This window comes from Capricornis sumatraensis, chromosome 21 (assembly GCF_032405125.1).
Source record: "Capricornis sumatraensis isolate serow.1 chromosome 21, serow.2, whole genome shotgun sequence".
NCBI lineage: Eukaryota > Metazoa > Chordata > Mammalia > Artiodactyla > Bovidae > Capricornis > Capricornis sumatraensis.
The window spans coordinates 44,488,773-44,512,603 of record NC_091089.1 but is presented as its reverse complement, the minus strand read 5'-3'; the positions used below and the strand labels follow the sequence as shown (position 1 = coordinate 44,512,603).

The window sequence follows — 23,831 nt, the reverse complement described above, 5'->3', positions numbered from 1 at the left end:
AGACATTCATAATAGACCTTCACATCCAACTGGGAAACATTAAATTTTTCCTACAGGTTTGGGGCTTATTTATTTTTAAAATGACACTTATATTTGAAATGATACTTCCTAGCATCATATCCAGAGAAGGCGATGGGACCCCACTCCAGTACTCTTGCCTGGAAAATCCCATGGATGGAGGAGCCTGGTAGGCTGCAGTCCATGGGGTCACTAAAAGTCGGATACAACTGAGTGACTTCACTTTCACTTTTCACTTTCATGCATTGAAGAAGGAAATGGCAACCCACTCCAGTGTTCTTGCCTGCAGAATCCCATGGATGGAGGAGCCTCATGGGCTGCTGTCTGTGGGGTCGCACAGAGTCGGACATGACTGAGGTGACTTAGCAGCAGCAGCAGCAGCAGTGTCATATCTGCTCACATGATAACATTCTATGAGAGGCCAACAGTACGACTGTGAATTTATAGAAACGTTTCTTGGTCTTGTTTTCTGTACAATGTATGTTTTTTGACTTTGGGAGGATGGATGAAAGAGAAATCTAATAGGTTTATGGAAATGATTCCAAATGCTGAAGTGCTGCTGCTCATTCTTCATCCCTTCGGTCATTTTTATATAAGTGTATAAACATATGGGCAACACCCTGGCAACCGCCACAGACACGTCAGCGGAGAGTCATCTGACGGCATTCCACAGGCCAGACCCCTCCCTGAGCGGGAGCCCGGAACACTGCCCTTCCTCTTCATGAAGGTGGAAACAATTAGACTATTTCTAACGTGCATCTAACTAATTGTGTAAGGGGAAACAGAGACACTAAACACAAACTCTGTGGCTTTAATGGAATTCGATTTCTCTACAGTTATAAGAGGCTTCCCTGGTGGCTCAGAGGGTAAGGAATCAACTTGCCAGCCCAGGAGAAGCAGGAGGCATGGGTTTGATCCCTGGGTCGGGAAGATCCCCTGGAGAAGGGAATGGCAGCCCACTCCAGTATTCTTGCCTGGCAAATCCCATGGACAGAGAAACCTGATGGGCTAGAGTCCACGGGGTGGCAAAGAGTCGGACACAACTGAGAGAGGACCAACACAACTCAACAGCTACAAGGGCAGAATTGATTATGTATATTTCTGAATTGTCAAAACTGAGAAAAGTCATCACAAAGGAAACAAATGTGAGACATCTACTAATTGCTGAGTCAGTTAATAGACTGAGTGGATCCCTGCTGAAGGACCAACTTGACAGTTTTCACATATTATCCTAGTGAAGCATTTGCATCTTGATTGAGCATGCTAGAAAGTTAAATCCTCTCAAGATTTAAGGAATATGCCCCAAATGGTGGCCCTTCAGGAATTCTATGCCCTGAGATGACATGGAGCTATTTTTGGAAAGTCAGCTCCACACCCTCTACAGTTAACCACTATAAAGTCCAAAGGCTGGCTCTGAGAATTCTCACTGAAGACAGTTAGATTATATCAGTGATTGGCATGTCATCCCATCCATGTGAAAGATTCCATGCAGAACATGCTTGAAGAGGATCTTCATATTTTACCTAACAATTGCTACTTCAATAACCCCTGGTCTCCAGTGTTTGGGCAAGCAGTAAAATGTTTCAGATTAAACTGAAATGGAGTTTCCTCTATGCATGTGGACTGCAGCCAGATTTGATCCTAGAAGCTATCCATGCAATATCCTGATCACACTTTACTAACTGCCCTTCTGATACCTGCTTAGTCCTCTCATCATGGATTCCCTCAATATAGTCTATGGAGAGCACTTCCTCTGTCAGGCACTGCCCTTGGTACCAAGGCTACAGTTACCACGGTTACAACAGTGTGGGGACAGAAGGACCCTTGTTCTCATGGGTCTTACATTCTCATCTTGGAAAACAAGGAATTTACTATATTCTGTTTAAGGATAAATTTTCGATAAGAAGTTACAGGAAGTGAAAGTGAAAGTTGCTCAGTTGGGTCGGACTCTTTGCGCCCATGGACTATAGAGTCCATGGAATTCTCCAGGCCAGAATACTGGAGTGGGTAGCATTTCCCTTTTCCATGGGATCTTTCCAACCGAGGGATCGAACCCAGGTCTCCTATATTGTAGGCAGATTCTTTACCAGCTGAGCCACAAGGGAAGCTACAGGAAAGGTGCCAATTAAATTTAGGTGCATATTTCTAACCCCTAAATGTTTCTTGCAAGTTGGAAAGGTACAACATTGAATGACTCAGAATGGCACAACAGTAGGCCAGTTTTAGGCAACTGCACAGAATTGTACAGAGCAAAACACTAGCTATCTCTTTAATCAATTGTTTTTGAAACATGGCAATGGTTAATTTTATGTGTCAATCTAGTTAGGCCCCGGTACTCAGATATTTAGTCAAACATTATTGCAGATGTTGCTGCGGAGGTATTTTTTAGACAAGGTTGATGCTTAAATCAGCAGATGGAGTAGAGTAAATGACTCTTCAAAATGTGGTTGGGGGCTCATCCAACTAGTCGAAGGCCTTTTCAGAACAAAACCTGAGGTCTTGCAGAGACGAGCGGATCCTGCTAGTCATGGCCTTCCACCTGCAGGACCATCTCCTCCTCAGGTCGCCAGCCTGCCAGCCCTGCAGACGTGGGCTTGCTGGCCTCCATAGCAGCCAGTTCTGTAAAATCTCTTCCTCTATCTATTTGTTTCTCTGTGGGTCTCTCTTGGTCTTCATAGATAGATAGAAGGATAGATAGACGGATGGATGGACGGATGGGTAAATAGAGTAGGACTAGACAGGTAGATTGACTGATCGATCGATGAATGGTAGATATATAAATATATCCTATTGGTTTTCTTTCTCTAGAGAACCCTGGTTAATGCAAGCACCTGCATCACTTTGAGAGATGCTGAGTCCTTTGCAATCTGGAGTTTATTTCAAGACTTTAAAAAGCCAAGTGCATAAAAAAGAAGGAGCAAAATTTGTGAGCTTTGCCCATTTACAGAGCATTTTTACATATGTATGATTAAATCTTCATGCAACTTTGAATTTCTCTTTATCACCAATTTTCTAATGAGGGACCAGAGCCTCAGAGAATTTAAATAACTTGGGTAGGCTCATATGGCTAATGTATCCGAAAGCTAGGAAACTAAACAAAATATTAAATCTAGTATGTTTTTAACCTTTAGAGAAAATTTCAAACATCAGAAAAGTGCAGAGAAGAATATAATGCAATCTATGCATTACCTAGATTTAACAATTAATATTCAATACGTTTTGGTCACCTGATGTGAACAGCTGACTCATTGGAAAAGTCCCTGATGCTGGGAAAGATTAAGGACAGAAGGAGAAGAGGGCGTCAGAGGATGAGATGGCTGGGTGGCATCACCGATGCAATGGACGTGAACTTGGGCTAACTTTGGAAGATGGTGAGGGACAGGAAAGCCTGTCTATGGGGTCCATGCTGCAGTCCATGGGGTCGCAAAGAGTCGGACACGACTGGGCGACTGAAAACAACAACTCAATACGCTTGCTGCATCTTTTTCTTTTCTTTTGTTGGAAAGTTTTCTTTTTTTAATAGACGTGTCATTTCACCTTCAGATACCTAGAATGTACTTCTGAAAAACAAGGACTTTGGGGGACTTCCCCAGCAGTCCAGTGGTTAAGACTCCATACTTTCAATGCAGGGGGCATGGGTTCAATCCCTGGTTGGGGAACTAAGATCCCATATGCCACGCAGGTCAGCCAAAAGATTTTTTTTAAGAAGTTTTTCTTACTTGACTGTGGCAGCATTATTACACCAAACCTAATTAGCAATAATTCTCCTCTGATGCACTAATACTCACCCTATAATCAAATTTCTACAACTGCACCAAATTGTCTTTGACAGGTGATTTATTCAAACCAAATTCCAACTGAGGTCATACCTTACATTTGGTTGCTCAGAAAATCTTTTAAAATTTCCTTTAATCTAGAACAGTATTCCTCTCCCTGCTCTTAACCATCACATTCACCTGTTGGTATGAACAGCTGCCCCATTTAATCTTCCGCTTTCTAGAATTCTGCTTTCTCCAGAGGCTGGGTAACCTGCTCCTTCATTCCCTGTAATTCCAGTAATCTGGAAGTTAGATGTTAATATCTGCTTATATTTAGGTTAAACACCTTCTTGTTCTATTATGTCACCCTGATTTTTCTACAGAAAGGTGTTACCCACACTAATGAGACATTTTGCTTTGTCAGTGACTTTTCTGTTTAAGGAAGTGGAGAAACCAGGAAATACATTCTTAGTGAAGGCGTTGGGTGACTCTGGCATGTCCAGTGCTCACCCAGGTTCACATCAGAAGGGTTTCTACCTCCTGCTGGGTCACCTACTGACTGAAGACCACTCAGGTCCTAATCACTTTGTATAATACATGAACGAGGCTCCACTTATAAGAATACAAAGTAAGTGCTACTAGTCTGCCAGCCAGACTTTCCCCAGACATTCCCAGAGGAAGCAGTGACGGACAGCTACCTGCCTGGGATGAAGGAGCCCTTGTGGCTGCAGATTCGAATCCACAGACCCCAGGTAGGGATATACTTGTGGTCTGGCTCTATTATAAGCTGCATTGACCAATCAGCTGAATTGACCGCTATTTGCAAAAGAATTTACTGAAAAGATAGGATTTCTGGAGTTTAAGGACTTTACCTTTCACATCTTTCTCAATTGTATGTGTGTGTTAAGTCGCTTCAGTTGTGTCCAACTCTGTGCAACCCTGAGGACAGTAGCCACCAGGCTCCTCTGTCCATGGGCTTCTCTACGCAAGAATATTAGAGTGGGTTGCCATGCCCTCCTCCAGGGGATCTTCCCAACTCAGGATCAAACCTGTGTCTCTTATGTCTCCTGCATTGGTAGGCAGGTTCTTTACCACTAGCACTACCTGGGAAGCTCCTCCTTAATTGTACCTCTACCAATATTTTCTTTTCTATGGAAATAAATTGTAATTTCACTTCTAAAGACTGAGTCAGCATGAGATGGAAAATGTTCATTCCATGCTTAACTCAAAAGACATTTTTGCTTGTTTCAAATATTAGGGGAGACTAGGCCACAGGAGAGAAAACTAATACGTACCTTCTTTAAAAACAGTTGCAAATTCCTCGGGACAATAGCTTCCTGAAAGTGTTAGATCTGAAGGTGCTGAGTTTGAGTCAGTAAACAGTAGAGTGCCCCCAAAGTGTGAGGTAGTTCATCAGGGGCTTTGTGGGGACTGCAGGAAGGCCTTCCCTTTGTAATCATGCCTGTGACCAACCACGGAGGACAGGATGCCCTGCCCAGCACTGCTGGGGTGTGTTTCATGCAGGAAGTTCTTTCAAGTGGCTTTGTGAGTTGATGTCTGGTACCCAGGGAAACCATTCCCAGACACTTTCACAGCTTTGTATCTCATTGGGCTCCCCAAACACCTAAAGTTCAGAGGGCCATGCTGCGGGAGGTCACAGCCATGGGGTGGCTCTTCATCAGGGGGCAGAGAGAGAAGAGCATGTGTATCCAGAGACTCTGGAGGTTTTCAGAACTTGGTCCCCGACAGCAGGGGCACCATGACCCCTATTTCACAAAGAAAGCTTGTTAAGTCCCTTTTATAAACAATGTTCCTGGCAGATACAAGTCCTTAATGCTGCTGCTGCTGCTAAGTCGCTTCAGTCGTGTCCGACTCTGTGCGACCCCATAGACGACAGCCCACCAGGCTTCGCCATCCCTGGGATTCTCCAGGCAAGAATACTGAAGGGGGTTGTCATTTCCTTCTCCAAAGCATGAAAGGGAAAAGTGAAAGTGGAGTCACTCGGTCATGTCTGACTCTTAGTGACCCCATGGCCTGCAGCCTACCAGGCTCCTCTATCCATGGGATTTTCCAAGCAAGAGTACTGGAGTGGGTTGCCATTACAAGTCCTTAATAATGACGTTTTCTCAGTTAACCAACAGGTGAATTAAGATCACACAGCTGACAAGTCCCTGATGCTGGGAAAGATTGAGGGCAGAAGGAGAAGAGGGGGTCAGAGGATGAGATGGCTGGATGGCATCACTGATTCAATGGACATAAACTTGGGCCAACTTCAGGAAATGGTGTGGGACAGAGAGGCCAGTCCATGGGGTCACAGAGTCAGACACAACTAGGCGACTGAAGAATAACAAAGCTGATAGGTGGCAGATAGGGTTAGGGCCCTGCTGTTCTTTCAAGCCCAAGTTTCATGTGTTGATTATATATGGCCATAGCAGGTTGCTTGTGGTATTTAAACAGCAAGTAGCTCAGCCCCATTCCTTGATGTGTAGGACTCAAAGGAAGGCTTTTAATTCAGGGTGAGACCAACAACGTTGGGGATCTTCCAGGGAATTTTCTTCTCCTTTGACTTGAGATTACGCCCCATGACTGATGGATTCAATTCAGACACTATGTCTCGTATATGAATCTTCCCAGAAAGAGCACTAGCATTGTTCTTTAATTTGCAAAAGCAGATTTATTTGCTCCTCCCCTGCAGGGGAGGTGAGAAAGGCCAGATCCTAGATGTCACCTCAGCATCCCCACAGGTACAGATGCTTTTTATTTTTTAAAGATGCTTTTTGAGAAGGGCTAATTCAGCGTCTTTCATTTGCTGTATTTTTCATCTGCATTCTTTTTTAAAATTTTATTTTATTGCAGTATGGTTGGCTTACAATGTTGTGTTAGTTTCTACTGTATAGCAAAGTGATTCAGTTATAAATATATATATATATTATTTTTCGTATTCTTTTCCATTATGGTGTATCATAGGACATTGAGTATAGCAATATACTGTGCAATACAGTAGGTCCTTGTCGTTTATATGTTTCTGTTCTTAACATAAGGCTATAAACCCTGCTGTGAGATAGGGAAGAAGAACTTGGACCCTTGGTTCTGAACTAGACCTGCAGCCTCTCCCAGCCTTTCTCATTCCACGGCTGCAGAGCTGGGTCTGAAAGAGTTCAGCTCATGGGCCTTTCGGTTTGTTGGTCCCTTTTCTTGAATTCAAAGGTGTCTCCTATGGAAACAAGCATACATTCTAATGACATGAAGTTGTGAAAATCTCAAGGTGCCCCTCCTATTTTTAATCTTTTTCACTGCACAGTAGTATGTGCTCAGCAGAGGAAGTTTGAAAATCTGTAAAGAAGCCATGGCTTTTAATGCAAACTTGTGAGATAAGTCCACACTTTCACCACAAGCTTTCTGTGTGTCATGGGTCCTCTAAGTGTGGCCTCTAGACCAGCAGTGTCGGAAATGCACATCCTCAGGCCCCACCACAGACCTAGTGACTCAGAAACTCTGGGGTGGGGCAGAGCGCTCTGAGCCTTGACCAGCCCTCCAGGGGATTCTTAGAAGTTACAGGGCAAGACCACTGACGAAAGAACCACGAAAGGCACTTAGCAGGCAGCAGGGCTCCCTAACCTGAGAGAGAATTCCTGTAAACCCAAGCATGTCAGTTGTGTACTCTACTCAATAGGATACTTGTCAAAATAGCTAATGTCCTTAAATAATCATCTCTTTAGTCAACAAAGAGGGACTAAATGCTGCTGAAGGACTGATGCTGAAGCTGCACCTCTAATACTTTGGCCACCTGATTCAAAGAACTGACTCATTGCAAAAGACCCCTGATGCTGGGAAAGACTGAAGGCAGGAGAAGGGGATGACAGAGGATGAGATGATTGGATGGCATCACTGACTCCATGCACATGAGTTTGAGGAAGCTTCTGGAATTGGTGATGGACAGGGAAGCCTGGCCTGCTGCAGTCCATGGAGTCACAAAGAGTTGGACATGACTAAGCGACTGAACTAAACTTAGTCAACAAAACAATTTAAATAACTACGATACAGAAATCGCTCACACCTCCTGGTGCTGGTCCTCTGGCCCAAGACAGATACAGCAGCGTGGCTGGCAGACGAGAGGAGCAGACATGGAAACACAGCCCAGGAACCCTCTCACTGAGTGGCCAGACCTGCAGACAAATGTCAGCTGTGCCGTTTGAATACGTTTGTCACAACAGGTTTTGACTTCGGTCAGTGATCACGGATTAACCAAAATATGCTGATAAGGAATCTCTTCATCCTGCCAAACTAGCTTTCCCTGGAGGCAAACCTATAAACAGACAGAGAACCAGGCCCTCGGTGAATTTCACTCTCCTTAAATCAGCTCCCATAGAGATGTTTATGTAAAATAAAAGGGAAAAGAATCACGCCAAAAATGTGTACCAGTCAGTCCAAAGACATTAAGCACAGATTGAAAGTAAGTCAGAAATGATGACCACTATTTAAAATTCAAAATTAAGAAATTCCTTCTTGCTTCCACATCGTCTATACACCTACTTTTGAACGTCTGCACCTACCTTAAAACTTTTGACTGAGTGGGAAGGGTTGGGTTTGTGAAGCCCAGAAGGACTCGGCTTTTTATGAATGATGCAGCTATGAATGTGAGTATGCAAATATCTGTCTGAGTCCATGCTTCCAGTTCTTTGGGGGTATATACCCACAGGCAGAATTGCTGGATTATCTGGGGATTCTTTGTTCAGTTTGTTCTGAGGCACGGCCACGTCGTTTCCCACAGCAGCTGCATCACTGTATATTTTCACCAGCAGTGCATCAGGGTCCCGCCAGTTTCACCATGCTCTTGTCAGGGCTCACATTCCCTTCCTCCTTCCCTTCCTTCCTAATAATAGTCATCTTAGTAAGTGTGAAGTGGTATCTCATTGTGGTTTTGATTTGCATTCCCCTAGTAATTAGTGACCCCATGGACTGCAGCCTTCTGGTGGGCTGCTGTCTATGGGGTCACACAGAGTCGGACACAACTGAAGTGACTTAGCAGCAGCAACAGCAGTAATTAGTGACTGGAGAAGGCAATGGCATCCCACTGCAGTACTCTTGCCTGGAAAATCCCATGGGCGGAGGAGCCTGGTAGGCTACAGTCCATGGGGTTGCTAAGAGTCAGACACGACTGAGCAACTTCACTTTCTCTTTTCACCTTCATGCATTGGAGAAGGAAATGGCAACCCACTCCAGTGTTCTTGCCTGGAGAATCCCAGGGATGGGGGAGCCTGGTGGGCTGCCGTCTATGAGGTCACACAGAGTCGGACATGACTGAAGTGACTTAGCAGCAGCAGCAGCAGTAATTAGTGATATTGAGCATATTTTCATGTGCCTATTGGTCATTCATGTATCTTCTATATCTGTTGCCCACTTAAGTTTTATTTACTGTAAATCAAAGGAAGAGTTATGACAAAGCACTCCAATATTCTTGCCATGAGAACCACATGAACAGTATGACAGGCAAATAGATATGACACTGGAAGATGAGCCCCTTCAGGCTAGATAGCATCATCAATTCAATGGACATGAGTTCGAACAAACCCTGGAAGATAGTGAAGGACAGGGAAGCCTGGTGTGCTGCAGTCCACTGGGTCACAAAGAGTGGGACACAACCTAGCATATGCACAACAACAAGAAAAGAACTCATTTCTTATAGCTCTTTAATACATAGACCATATATTTTCATCTTATCAGAGGCTATTGCCTCTTATCAACCCACATTGATTTGGGAGATGTTGAAAAATATTAAGAAACTGTAGACAATAAAATGGCACACGTTAACAGGCACACACACACCATGTTTATTCATAACGTACATTTGAGCAATCTCCTCAATATATATCATGGTCAAACACCTAATGACCAAATCTTAAAAACAACACTTTTAACCAAAGGTAGGGGAATTCCAACTTCACTCAAATGTGAATTGTTCAGTCATGTCCTACTATCTGCAATCCCATGGACTACAGCCCACCAGGCACCTCTGTCCATGGGATTTTCCAGGCATGAATACTGGAGTGGGGTGCCATTCCCTTCTCCAGAGGCTCTTCCCGACCCAGGGACTGAACCCAGGCCTCCTGCATTGCAGGCAGATTCTTTATGTCTGAGCCAACAGAGAAGCCCTAATGCCAGAAGATGACTATCACCATCACAGACTGAGTTTCTGAAATCCAAAAATGCTTGGCATGTTATAAAAAATTTAACTAGGATTATAATTTTATCCTTAAATAGTTTAGTAACCTGTATTTTAAACTTTGACACTTCAGCATAGAAACAAAACTTGTCAGTGTCATCATCTGCAAAGTCACTTTCACAGTCACTCTGCTGCACATTTGAGACAGCACTACTCTTTGTGCATGCATGTTTGTGCTCACTCACTCAGTCATGGGATTCTCCAGGCAAGAATATTAGAGTGGGTTGCCATTTCCCACTCCAAGGAATCTTCCTGAGCCAGGGACTGAACCTGCGTCTTCTGCACTGGCAGACAGATTCTTTACCACTGCGCCACGTAGGAAATCCAATCTTTGTGCATAACAGAATTATTTCAGGAAAATGGTTTTCAGTGACATATTTGCTTGAAGGTATTGACTACCTAGGAAAATCTTAAAACTACCTTATGTCTTCAATTACCAAAAAATGGCTGGCACACCATAGCAAATATTTTGATAGGCTTTTTGTTTTAATGTGTAGTTTCTATAGGCTTAAATCTATAAGGAATTGTTGGAAGTATTCTTGTAGCATCTATTTTTAAGTTTATTAGATGAAACAATTTCATGCTGCCATGAAATGAAAAGACGCTTGCTCCTTGAAAGAAAAGCTATTACAAACCTAGACAGCATATTAAAAAGCAGAGACATTACTTTGCCAACAAAGGTCCATCTAATCAAAGCTATTTCCAGTAGTCATGTATGGATGTGAGAGTTGGTCTATAAAGAAAGCTGAGCGCTGAAGAATTGATGCTTTTGAACTGTGGTGTTGGAGAAGATTCTTGAGAGTCCCTTGGACTGCAAGGAGATCCAACCAGCCAATCCTAAAGGAAATCAGTCTTGAATACTCACTGGAAGGACTGATACTGACGCTGAAACTCCAATACTTTAGCCACCTGATGCAAAGAACTGACTCATTGGAAAAGACCCCTGATGCTGGGGAAGATTGAAGGCAGGAGAAGGGGATGACAGAGGATAAGACGGTTGGAAGGCATCACTGACTCCATGGACATGAGTTTGAGCAAGCTTCTGGAGTTGGTGATGGTCAGGGAAGCCTGGCCTGCTGCAGTCCATGGGGTCGCAAAGAGTCGGACACCAACGAAACTCTGAAAAGTTCGGAATCGCTGTATCATCACTACTACCCTGTATTAGTAATCAAATGTTTATAAAAATTTGTTGGCTTCAAAAGTATATGATGTTCTTTCTCTATCTAAAACAGTCTTTATAAAATAACAGCTTTCACAATATTTATTAACATTGCAGCATTGACTCTGGCAGTTATAAATGTATGGATTAAGAGCTCTTTGACAGAATTTCAACAGAGGAAGCATATAAGGAGATTTTCCTCCATGTTTAGGCTGCTTAATTATATTTGAAACGGCATCTTCTGATGATAGTAACAAAACCAGGTCACCGTTATACCAATTATTGACAAAGTCACACCCGATTGGAGGCGCACACGTGGTCACTGAGCAGCGCAGTCTCGGGGATGCCGGAAATGACGTAGGAGCAGCGGGGATTGCCCAACCCCCACCCTCACCCCCGCCCCCCATGCTGCAAGCCAGCTGAAGTTAAACACCACCAAGGCTGGAGTCAAGCGCCGTGACCTCCCCGAGATACGCTTCATTTATGTCTAAACCGGCAGAAAGATGGAAATGAGCTGTGCCGTCCCGAGCTGCGTTAAACTGGGGGGCTAGGCGTCCTTTCCGTACGCGCAGTGACATCTGCAGAAAGGAAGCCCGGGCGCTCCCCTGGGTACCCTCGGTGCCCCCGACGGCGGCGACAGGGACGCGCAGGTGCACGCAGCGGACGGGACCGGGGCTCTCTGTGCGTCTCACCACGTGTAGACGAGGTCTCCGCACATTACAGGGATTCACTGCTGAGACCCTCACAATAGCCCGCGTGAAAGGCACTTGCAGGTTACCACTTGCACTTCGAAAACCTGGGAGCCACATCGCAAGGGGGTGAAGCGACCGATCCACCTCCACCGACCCAGGACGCGGAGCTCGGGCCTCTGGATAGAGGCGCGCGCCTCTTTCTCTCTCCAGTTCAAGGCTCGCGGACTCTCAACCGAAGGGCTTGTGGGGGAGGAGCGGGGGAGAGCGGAGGGCTGAGCATCCTAACGGGCGGCTGAGGGTCTGGACGGGAGGGGAGAAACTGGGGGCGCACGCGGTGCCTCTCACCTGCCTGGGAAACAGGCTTCAAAATCAAAAGTAGCACGAATAATCAAATTACATCAGGTAAAGGCTTCCTCTTTCACTTTCCCCGCCCTCGCCCCCATCCCGCTCTTCTTCCTGGTTTTCCTCCTCCTCCGCTCCCCTTCCCCACCCCCTCCCCGTTTCCTTCCTTTCTCTCCCTCCCCTCCACTACTTTATTTCTGCCTAAAGATGAAAAACTGAGAATATTTAAAATTCTTAGGTGCTGGGTTAGATTTTGTGACCCAAATTTTTCAGGAAGAGGCAAATTCTTTAATAACATTTTCTAAAATTGTGTGTAAGGGGAAGATATATAACGTTAAATTTACCATCTTAACCATTTTTAAGTGTACGGTTCTGAAGAGTTCAGTGTATTTAAAAGTAAATAAAAGTAAAGTGCTTTTAAAAGTAAAACATGCATACAGAAAAAAATGGCCCAAATCATAAGACATGGCATGAAAAATGATCACAAAGCATTCATGCACAGGCAACCTCCATGCAGTCTAAGAAATGGAATATTACCAATACCTGGAAACACTGCTCCCAGATCTGCTGTTCTGCTTTTGTCTTTCTCTTACTACCTTAGATTGCCACTGTTATCAGGCATCCACACACGTGGACCCACTGCTCAGGGCACAGGTTCCATCCCTGGTGGGAAAACTAAGATCCTTCAAGCTGAAGGGCAGGGCCAAAAAAAAAAGTGGAAAGATGATGAGTGAAAGTCGCTCAGGTGTGCGACTTCCTTGCCACCCAGAATTCTCCAGGCCAGAATACTGGAGTGGGTAGCTGGTCCCTTCTCCAGGGGATCTTCCCAACCCAGGGATCAAACCCAGGTCTCCTGCATTACAGGCGGATTCTTTACCAGCTGACCCACCAGAGAAGCCCAAACAGTCTCTAATGAAACATGGGAGATCTGGTGGCGGGTCACTACTAAGGCACAGAACTGATACAAGCAAAACATGACATAAGAAAGATAATTTTTTGCATCCTTGGCCAGAAGAAATCGTAAAAGGCTAGTTAGGAAGTTGCTAGTATGGTTTTCAAGCAGCTTATCCCTTGGTTAGGGTGTTAGGTGAGAACAAAGGGAAAGAGTGACTCCTAAAATGTTTCTGTGGTCAAAATCAGCAGGGGACAGAGAGACGACCCAACTGGAGTTAAGATGATCCCAAGACTGTACATGTGAAATGACAGAGGCTTTCCTGAGGCTTTCCTTTTCATTCTCTTGACCAGCTTCTCTGGCCGAGAGACAAATTTGATGGAAAAGTCATGAACATGATGACATATAGATCCTATTAGCATCATTTAGAATTAGGATTCCATCATTTGAATTCCAACTCTGCTATTTTCTATCTGACTTTCATAAAATTTTAACGTCTTTGAGCTTTGATTTTTAAAATGTAAAATAGGTAAATATCAATACCGACTTCGTAGAGTTTTGTGGATTAAATCTGAAAAGCACTTGGCATAATACCTAGTACATACATCTCAAGAATGTTTTAAGATGTACTGTTACCATTGGGGGAAGCTGGGGAAAGAGTACACAGGACCATCCTGTACGTGTTTTGCAACTTCCTATGAATCTGTAATTATTTCAAAATAAAAAGTTAAAAAGTGGAGTAGCTATCTTTTGTATGAATTGCATTGTGTTATGGCGCCAATGGACTTCCCTCCTGGTTCAGCCAGTAAGGAGTCTGCCTGCAGTGCAGGAGACCTGGATTCAATCCCTGGGTTGGGAAGATCCTCTGGAGAAGGAAATGGTAACCCACTCCAGTATTCTTGCCTGGGAAATCCCATTGACAGAGGAACCTTACAGGCTACAGCTCATGGGGTTGTAGAGTTGGACATGACTGAGTAACTTCACTTCTGTCTCTGTCAGTCCAGTTCAGTTGCTCAGTCATGTCCGACTCTTTGCGACCCCATGAACCGCAGCACTCCAGGCCTCCCTGTCCATCACCATCTCCCAGAGTCTACCCAAACCCATGTCCATCTAGTCGATGATGCCATCCAACCATCTCATCCTCTGTCATCCCCTTCTCCTCCTGCCCTCAACCTTTCCCAGCATCACGGTCTTTTCAAATGAGTCAGCTCTTCACATCATGTGGCCAAAGTACTGGACTTTCAGCTTCAACATCAGTCCTTCAGTGAACACCCAGGGCTCCTTTAGGATGGACTGGTTGGATCTCCTTACAGTCCAAGGGACTCTCAAGAGTCTTCTCCAACACCACAGTTCAAAAGCATCAATTCTTCAGCACTCAGCTTTCTTCACAGTCCAACTCTTGCATCCATACATGACCACTGGAAAACCATAGCCTTGACTAGACAGACCTTTGTTGACAAAGTAATGTCTCTGCTTTTTAATATGCTGTCTAGACTGGTCGTAACTTTCCTTCCAAGGAGTAAACATCTTTTAATTTCATGGCTGCAATCACCATCTGCAGCAATCTTGGAGCCCAGAAAAATTAAGTCAGCCACTGTTTCCACTGTTTCCCTATCTATTTGCCATGAAGTGATGGGACCGGATGCCATGATCTTTGTTTTCTGAATGTTGAGCTTTAAGCCAACTTTTTCACTCTTCTCTTTCACTTTCATCAAGAGGCTCTTTAGTTCTTCTTCACTTTCTGCCGTAAGGGCGGTGTCATCTGTATATCTGAGGTTATTGATATTTCTCCCGGCAATCTTGATTTCAGCTTGTGCTTCATCCAGCCCAGTGTTTCTCATGATGTACTCTGCATATAAGTTAAATAAGCAAGGTGACAATATACAGCCTTGATGTACTCCTTTTCCTATTTGGAACCAGTCTGTTGTTCCATGTCCAGTTCTAACTGTTGCTTCCTGACCTGCATACAGGTTTCTCAAGAGGCAAGTCAGATGGTCTGATATTCCCATCTCTTTCAGAATTTTCCACAGTTTATTGTGATCCATGCAGTCAAAGGCTTTGGCATAGTCAATAAAGCAGAAATAGATGTTCTGAAACTCTCTTGCTTTTTCCATGATCCAGCGGATGTTGGCAATTTGATCGCTGGTTCCTCTGCCTTTTCTAAATCCAGCTCGAACGTCAGGAAGTTCACGGTTCACGTATTGCTGAAGCCTGCCTTGGAGAATTTTAAGCATTACTTTACTAGCGTGTGAGATGACTGCAATTGTGCGGTAGTTTGAGCATTCTTTGGCATTGCCTTTCTTTGGGACTGGAATGAAAACTGACCTTTTCCAGTCCTGTGGCCACTGCTGAGTTTTCCAAATGTGCTGGCATATTGAGTGCAGCACTTTCACAGCATCATCTTTCAGGATTTGAAATAGCTCAACTGGAATTCCATCACCTCCACTAGCTTTGTTCGTAGTGATGCTTTCTAAGGCCCACTTGACTTCACATTCCAGGATGTCTGGCTCTAGGTGAGTGATCACACCATCACGATTATCTGGGTCACTAAGATCTTCTTTGTACAGTTCTTCTGTGTATTCTTGCCACCTCTTCTTAATATCTTCTGCTTCTGTTAGGTCACTACCATTTCTGACCTTTACTGAGCCCATATTTGCATGAAATGTTCCCTTGGTATCTCTGATTTTCTCGAAGAGATCTTTAGTCTTTCCCCATTCTGTTGTTTTCCTCTATTTCTTTGCATTGATCGCTGAGGAAGGCTTTCTTGTCTCTCCTTGCTATTCTTTGGAACTCTATATCTTTCCTTTTCTCCTTTGCTTTTTGCTTCCTTTCTTTTCACAGCTATTTGTAAGGCCTCCTCAGACAGCCATTTTACTTTTTTTATTTCTTTTTTTGGGGGATGGTCTTGACCCCTGTCTCCTGTACAATGTCATGAACATCCATCCATAGTTCATCAGGCACTCTGTCTGTCAGATCTAGTCCCTTAAATCTATTTCTTACTTCCACTATATAGTCATAAGGGATTTGATTTAGGTCATACCTAAATGGTCTAGTGGTTTTCTCCACTTTCTTCAATTTCAGTCTGAATCTGGCAATAAGGAGTTCATGATCCGAGCCACATTCAGCTCCTGGTCTTGTTTTTGCTGACTGTGTAGAGTTTCTCCATCTTTGGCTGCAAAGAATATAATCAATCTGATTTCAGTTTCAACCATCTGGTGATGTCCATGTGTAGAGTCTTGTCTTGTGTATGGTACCGATATATATATATATATATTTTTTTTTTAAATCAAATAAAGGAACCAACCACCAGGAACAGAGGAATTTTGTTACAAAGAGTTACACAGAAGTGAAATTGGAATGGAAACTTTCCTCTGTATCACAGAACCAGGGAGCAGCCATAGTATGAGAAAGACTTTAGAATTAAGAGATAATCATTGAGCTCATCTGGGTTTGAGTATGCGGTTTGCTTATGATTTTTTTCTGGCTCAACGTGACTCATCCATCCAGATTCAGAATAATAAACATTTCCTCAAGCACGTACTCCACCAGTCACCAAGTACAGGTTCTTCCACGTTGCTCTGAGCTTGATTGCCACTGGTGCTTTGCGCATTTTGAGAGAAAGTCATAAAGAAAACCAATACTGCCATTAATGCTCGCTATTTCACATCTTAGCTTTCCTAATGAAATTAAAATGTGTGGAACAATCTGGATGGGTGCCATTCCTTGGCTGGAATAGCTACAAAATTCCTTGATGCAGAATCCTTTTGGTTCTATTCATCTGGAGCGTGGTGAAAGAAATGGAGTCCTTAACATGGTGGATGAGAAACAGGGTTTACTTTCCTTTCTACTTGGTTACAGTAGTGGTTCCAGGTTGCACTGTTCTGCTCAGAACAAGCCTAGGCTGGGGAACCTGCGGCCTGGTGACCATGGACAGAGCTGAAGTTCTGTGCATCTCAGGGCAGCCTCGGACCCCTATAAAGAGGAAAAGGACAGCCTGAGTAGAGAGAACTCTGGCTCAGTTTTGTGGCTGTTTCCTCCCTCTCTTCTTTATTCTTTCTTTTCCTAAGGTGGTGTGAAAAAATGTGAATAAAAAGAGACCAGTGTCTTTGAAAAACAAAACCAAACTATGAAAGCTCTACGAAAAACTAAGAACTCACAATTTGGAATTTCATCTTGACACAGAGCTTAAATGGGACTTAAAAGAAGCATAGAAAAGAAAGATAACAGAAACTTCACACAAATACTTATCTTTATACAATTTGCCAAAATATGTACAGGAGGCTTTGGGTAAGAGATTGGAAATTAATTTTAAAAAAAAGGAAAATATTTGTTCTTCAAATAGTTTTTGAAGAATAAACCTGGCTTAAAAAAAAAACTCAGAGATGAATGAAAATAAAGGTTAAAAAATTTATTTAAAAGCCATTTTTATTGTAAAAGCATGTCTCCATTATCAGATTGATTCATTTATTATTATTCAAAACGGTAAAAGATCTGCCTTTTACATACTTTCCACTTTAGGAAGGACCATCCTGAAGAAAAAGTAAACCGTTCAATTACCAATTCAAAAATTAATAAATGACACAGCAAGCAATGTCAGGTAGGTTTTTTATTAGCAATATTTTCCCATAATACTTATGTCTGCAATAATAAACATACTTATTAAGTTGTTTTAAGAGCCAAGTTTATCAATTTCCAAGGCTCCTTGGCTACTCATAAAAGTCTTCACTATCATTTGGAGGAGGACTTCTGAAAAATCCAGGTCTTAGTAGCCATGATTGGATAATACTTTTGAAAGCAGTGACGTGAATTCCCCGTTTTGCAGATTTTAGGGGCAGAGCAGGTGAAGGACGCAGACTCTGGGCTGTGCTCTGACCTCCAAACACACAGCTCGGCATCCACCGTCTACACTGTAAGTGCAGCTGGGGTAAGGCCATAGCACAACAATGACTGTTCTTTAAATGTCATTTACTATGAGGAGGAAACACAGCACCCTTTACAAATACTGGCATAAAAACCATTTATTGTATCTTTGAGCAAGGACTAGAGAGTGACAGAAAAATCACATGTGAAAAACGTGCTTGTGCTGAACCATGAATAAAAACGTCCTCACTGAAATGTCTAAACACTGAGCTGCCTCCAGGGACCTGCCCTAAAGTGGGATGCAGGTAAGATGATAATCAAATGCACAGCTCCTGCACAATTACACAGCCCCTCCTCCTTGGCTGCCTTCCCAGAGAAAGTGAGATAAAATTCACTGTGCAGCCTTGCTTACCCAAGGCAGAGTTTTAGTCGACCTATATATCCCAGGCTAGCATTTGGTTGTTGTTCACTTGCTCAGTCGTGTCCGACTCTTTGCTGACATGAACTGCAGCATGCCAGGCTCCTCTGTCCTTCTCTCTCTCTCTCTCTCTCTCTCTCTCTCTCTCTCTCTCGGAGTTTGCTCAAACTCATGTCCATTGAGTCAGTGATGCCATCCAACCATCTCATCCTCTGTCACCCCCTTCTCCTCCTGCCCTCAATCTTTCCCAGCATCAGGGTGTCTTCCAATGAGTTGGCTCTTCACATCAGGTGGCCAAAGTATTTGTAACATAACATCTGTTTTATCACCATCACTGAGTCTTACTCTACTGGGTGGATCGCCCAGATGGTCCCCTTCACCTCCACGTGTGTCTGGGGGCCAAAGCCTAGCTGGCACTGTAGAGTCTATGCTGCTGCAGGGAGACCCCAAGCTAGTGGAAAGACCCCAGTGCCCTGCCCTCCCCTTTCCACCCAGGATTACTGAAGTGGTAGCATTAGCAGGGCAAAGCTCTGATAGACTGAGTCAAATGACAGTTGTGAATTTCTAACTCCTTGTCATTTTGAGAGTATCAGCTGAATTTACATAATAGTGTCCTGCAAGGAAGGAGAGAACTAGATGGTGGCCATTTGGCTTTTAGTTTTAATTATTTTGTTAAACTAGACAGACACTAGAAAACTAGACACTAGAGTTAGAGATGCTGTTCTAGTTTTTCTTGCTCTAGCAAAATATTAATAATACATACTATGGAATGCATGTTTCCCCAGTGGCTCAGACGGTAAAGAACCCGCCTGCAATGCAGGAGACCTGGGTTTGATCGCTGGGTTGGGAAGATCCCCTGGAGAAGGGAAGGAGCAACCCACTCCAGTATTCTGGCCTGGAGATTTCCATGGACAGAGGACCCTGGCAGGCTACAGTCCATGGGGTTGCTAAGAGTCGGGTCAGGACTGAGCGACTTTGACTTCTCTTCTTGAAATCCATATTGCAACCTGTAACATCTGAGAGAGAAGTATTCTGAATAGCTACGTGGGACCCATTTTATTATCCAGAATTACGTATTTCAGAGGCTTTCTTTCACGGCATTAAATGTAATATAATGTCCTTGGTTAAGATCATCGTGCAGACCATTCGGAATTCCGTCTCCTCCCCCGAGGCCAGACCCCCACCGCGGCGTCATTTACACACGTCCCTGTGTAAAGGTCATTCAGGGCATGACCATCCTGGAGGCCTTGGGGGACCGGGAGGTAGGCTTGAGTCCTGGACAGAGGCCAGTGGGCCAGGAAACTGGGGCTGAGCCCCCCTCCATACTGGGCGGTTGCGTGCATCCCTGAGCACTTGTGGAAAGACGGAAGTAACAGAACGCGTGCTGCAAATTTCAGCCGAGCGCCTCGAGTGCTACGACAATTATTTAAATTATTTACAGACAAAAGCTAAGGCGAGGCGCTGTTCCCCAGCACCTGCGGGACGCCCAGTACTCGGTGCTCGGCTCCTGTCGTTCTTCCTTAATCCCAACGATCCCGGGGGCGAGGTTCGTTGGTCCTCCTGCAACCGGGCCGCACGCCCACCGCCGCGCCATCCCCGCGGCTTTGTTCGCCGCACCCGGCGGCCGGCGCTTCACGCCCGGAGGTGGCCCCGGCGCGCGGCCGAGCAGACGGGCGGGCAGGTGCCGGGACCGGGCCCCGCGGGCCGACGGGCGGCGCCAGTGACCCAACAAAGCGCGCGGGCGGCCCCGCCCGGCTGAGCCCGGCACACGGCGCGGGGCCCCGGCGACGGCGGGGGCGGCAGCAGCAGCAGCAGCAGCAGCGCCTCGGACTCGGCGCACCGAGGGGCCGGCCGAGCCGAGAGCGCGCCGGAGGGCGGAGCGAGCGAGGCGGGAGGCGGAGCGGCTCGCAGGCGGGCGGGGCGGGCCGGGTCCGCCCGGCGTCCGGAGCCGCCCCCGGCCCGCCGCCCTCGGCCCGCCTCGCGCGTCCCCGCGGCACCGCCCCCCGCGCGCGTCCACCGGCCGCCGCGCGCGCCGCCCCTGGAGCCCCGGGTCCCCGGGCGACGGCGGAGGAGGGGGCGCCGCAAGATGGCGGGTACGGGCCCCGCGGCGGGCGGCGGGCGGGGACGCGAGGGCGCGGGGCGGCGGGCGGCGGGCTCACGGCCTTTCTTGTCTCCCTCGGCGCAGACCTGTCGCTGCTGCAGGAGGACCTGCCGGAGGACGCGGACGGATGTGAGTGCGAGCCGGGCGGGCGGGAGGCAGGGCGCGGGCGGCGGGGAGCCCAGGCCTCGGCGGCTCGGGGCGGCCGTTCGGGCGGAGCCGCGGCGGCGGAAGCAGGAGCGCGGCGGCTGGTCGGCGGGGCCGGGGCCGCGGCAGGCAGGGCTCGGGGCGCCGCCCGCCGCCCAGAGCCCCGCCGAGGCCGCCGGCCCGGGTCCGGGGTCCGGGCTGCGGGGTCCGGGGGGCCCGGGTCTGCGGAGGCGGAAGGGGCGGCCCGGGCGGGACGGGCCCGCAAGCATCGACCGCCTTTCTTCGGCGCAAAGGCTGGCGGCTTGGCCGGGCCTTCCCGCGCCTCCACGCTTGGCTTCCTGGGGACCGTGAAGTTTCCGAGCGGAGGAGTCTTGTGCTTCAGGAAAAACAAAAAGTTTGACATTGTTCCCGGAGGAGCGTCGGGAAGGAGGCGTCCCGCTCGCGTGCTCTGCTCCGGGGTCGGAAGGGAGCTGGGAGGCGGCTCCAGCGGGGGCAGCTTACGGGGACGTGGGGGCTCCGGGAACAGTGAGGTGGTCCGGGCCGCCTCGGGGGTGCCCCGGGGGCTGTACCTGGGCGTCCCTCCTGTAGGTGCCGGGAGCTGATCCCTAGCGTTGTCTAACGTGGTTTCCTTGCCCACATTAAGCTCAGTAAATTACGGGGTATTTTGAGTGACGTGAGGGAAATTGACTCTTTATAAGGAGCTTTTAGGAAAAAATATTTCTAAAGTGAATGAACCATTCGTAAACTCGTGTTTGGTGCAGTCTGGGTTTACGGTTTTTTTCTTCTTCAGTAAAAAGGCTCTCTGAAGGCAGCAGTGCTCATGTAGTGAAGGCCGGCTCTCCCATCTCCTTTCGTGCTGTCCACTAGGACGCGCGCACCTGCTAAGTTTCAGGTGTCGGTTACCGCAGCTCTGGGGCTCCTGGCAGGGTTAGCGTTGGAGAGGTTCGGAGAGTTGACTAAGGACTGTCCCCATGCGGGGCCTTCTCAGGCGTGTGTTTAGGCCCAAGGCTTTTTCTCGGTGGAAGACGCCCCTCTGCAGCAGGTGTCGAGGACTGTCTCATTCATTTACTGTCACTTGGGTACCCTGGATAATCAAAGCCTAAGAGATGAGCTGCAGTTTTCTCCTTCACCCTTAAGGAGCACAGTCTGAAAGGGGCAGCCCACCAGTGTGGAACTTGGCCTGATTTCTTCAGGACTCTCCAGACCGCTGAGGGGAGAGCAGCAGAGGCAGTCACGCTCTGTGTCCTTCTAGCGGTTCCCAAGTAGCTTTGATGATATAAGTGTGACAGTGAGGTGTCCGGGCATCCCAGTACAGTCTTGGACAGACCGGGCTTAGGAGCAGGACTGCTTAGTTCCAGCCTTGGCGTCCTGTTTGAGCAGACTGCAACTCACTTGAACTTCTCAGTGCCAAATGTAGTCATTTATAAATAGGCGTAATTAACGTTAGCTACCTTAGAGAGCTGTTAGAGCTTTTCATAAATTAATTCACACAAAACACTTAGAATAATACCTGGTAAATAGTGACTACAATTTTTGGTGGTGTTATAAGGGAAGCTGGAAAGAAAGTGCAGGGAGGGGATACTGATGTTGAACATCACGCCACAGAATTTACATATTTACAGGTGCTGCTAGTGCTCTTAACTTTTTTAAGATCCTGTTTGTTCCCTCCGTGTGTGTTTTATTGAAGTACAGTTGATTTACTGTCGAGTGCTGTCGAGTGTGTTTCAATTTAGGATAAAATGTTCAACCTTAGAAGGTACAGGTAGCTTATTTGCATATTTATAGTTTGGTGGAAGTCTTTGTTGGAATAATTGCTTATTTTTCTTAGTGGCTGCAGTTTCTACAGGTGATGGCTTTACTCAGAATATTCAGGAACAAGCCATCTTGGAACCTACCTACGGCCAGTTAAAGGACCCCTCACGGTCTATTGTGAAGGGAGGGTTGGGTGAGAGGGGAAGCTAGCCATGGGGCCTTGGTCCAGGGTGAGATGGCTGGGGAGGAAATGGAGAGGCTGGGCATGTCCTGGACAAGGGAGTGGACCAGAGACGTTGAGGTGGAGGAGGTGGGGGTTGGGCTGCCTGCACGGCTGGACTATGTCTCTGAGCCAGGTCTTCTGCCTGGGGCAGTGCTGGCGGAGGCTATCTCGGGGCTTGCCCCTTCAGCTACACCAAGGGCTGAGTCAGCTGCTTGAGCTCCAGATTCTTGGTGGCCTTTCCTAAATGCAGGTCCTAGACTTAAAAGAGAGTCAGTGCTGTTGTACAAGTAATGAGCAGCTGGGGAGCCCGGGGGAGGCCCCAGGTGAGATCCAGATCTTGAAAAGGGGCTATCACCAGATCCTGAGATGAGAGTCTCAGGTCATTCATTGATTTGTTTCATTTTAAGCCTCTAGTCTCTATGTAGAATCAGTAGAAACGTGAGTAGAACAGGAAAGGGTTGGTCAGAGATGGACTTAACTGATACTCTTGGAGGAAAAAAACCCCTAATGTGTGAAAAATGGTACCTTGTATGTACACCTCAGAGGATCATAGAGAAGAGAGAGAAGTGGAGTCTGTTAGTTGTGTCTGACTCTTTGCAACCCCATGAACTCTGGCCGGCCAGGCTCCTCTCTGTCCGTGGTATTTTCCAGGCAAGAATACTGGAGTGGGTTGCCAGTTCTTTCTCCAGGGGGTGTTCCCAAACCAGGGATCGAACCCTGGTCTCCTGCATTGCAGGCAGACTCCTTATCAGGGTAAATAAATAACATCTTTGTACGGTACTATTAAGTTTAGGAGACTTGCCCATTGAAAAACTCAGTTTGCTTAAAAGTGATATTTCCAGTACTTAACCGCTGATGAGAGGCACTTTGAATTTCAAAGAGAAAGCAGAGCGACTTCCAAGCTAGGGAACCCTTTGTGTTCCTGGGATGATGGGTTCCAGTGTGGAGTTCCAGATAGACTCTCGGAGGAGGAGATTTTAAATTTCTGTCATCAGTTCTTCACAGACACAATTCTGGTGTACAGTTAAGTTGCTGTATTTCTAGGGTAGGTAAGATGGGACTTCAGATACAGTAGGATTTGATGAGTTAGTGTTTGTAAAAATAATTTCACTGAAGGAGTTTCATTAAAGTTTAAATTTTGGTTCAAGTAATATGTTGAAGAATATTATTCTAAAAGAAAGATGACATCAGGTTAGTGGTTTCCAGTTGCTCTCGTACGTGAGTTCTTTCTAGAATCGATGGGATTTGT

The 23,831-nt window shown here is 46.2% G+C and overlaps 1 protein-coding gene across 3 annotated transcripts in view; it reads left to right on the top strand.

Moving 5' to 3' along the window:
* Nucleotides 1–20,414: 20,414 nt before the first annotated feature.
* PPP4R1 (protein phosphatase 4 regulatory subunit 1) overlaps nucleotides 20,415–23,831 on the top strand; it is a 48,725-nt gene continuing 45,308 nt past the window's right edge. For 2 of the 3 annotated variants that reach the window (XM_068993618.1, XM_068993617.1), the window contains exons 1-2: nucleotides 20,415–20,455; nucleotides 20,548–20,592. In XM_068993618.1, the coding sequence (XP_068849719.1) occupies nucleotides 20,449–20,455; nucleotides 20,548–20,592 (52 nt within the window). In that variant the 5' untranslated portion in view covers nucleotides 20,415–20,448. The remainder of the gene's footprint in view (nucleotides 20,456–20,547; nucleotides 20,593–23,831) is intronic. The other variant, XM_068993619.1, reaches the window with a different exon arrangement.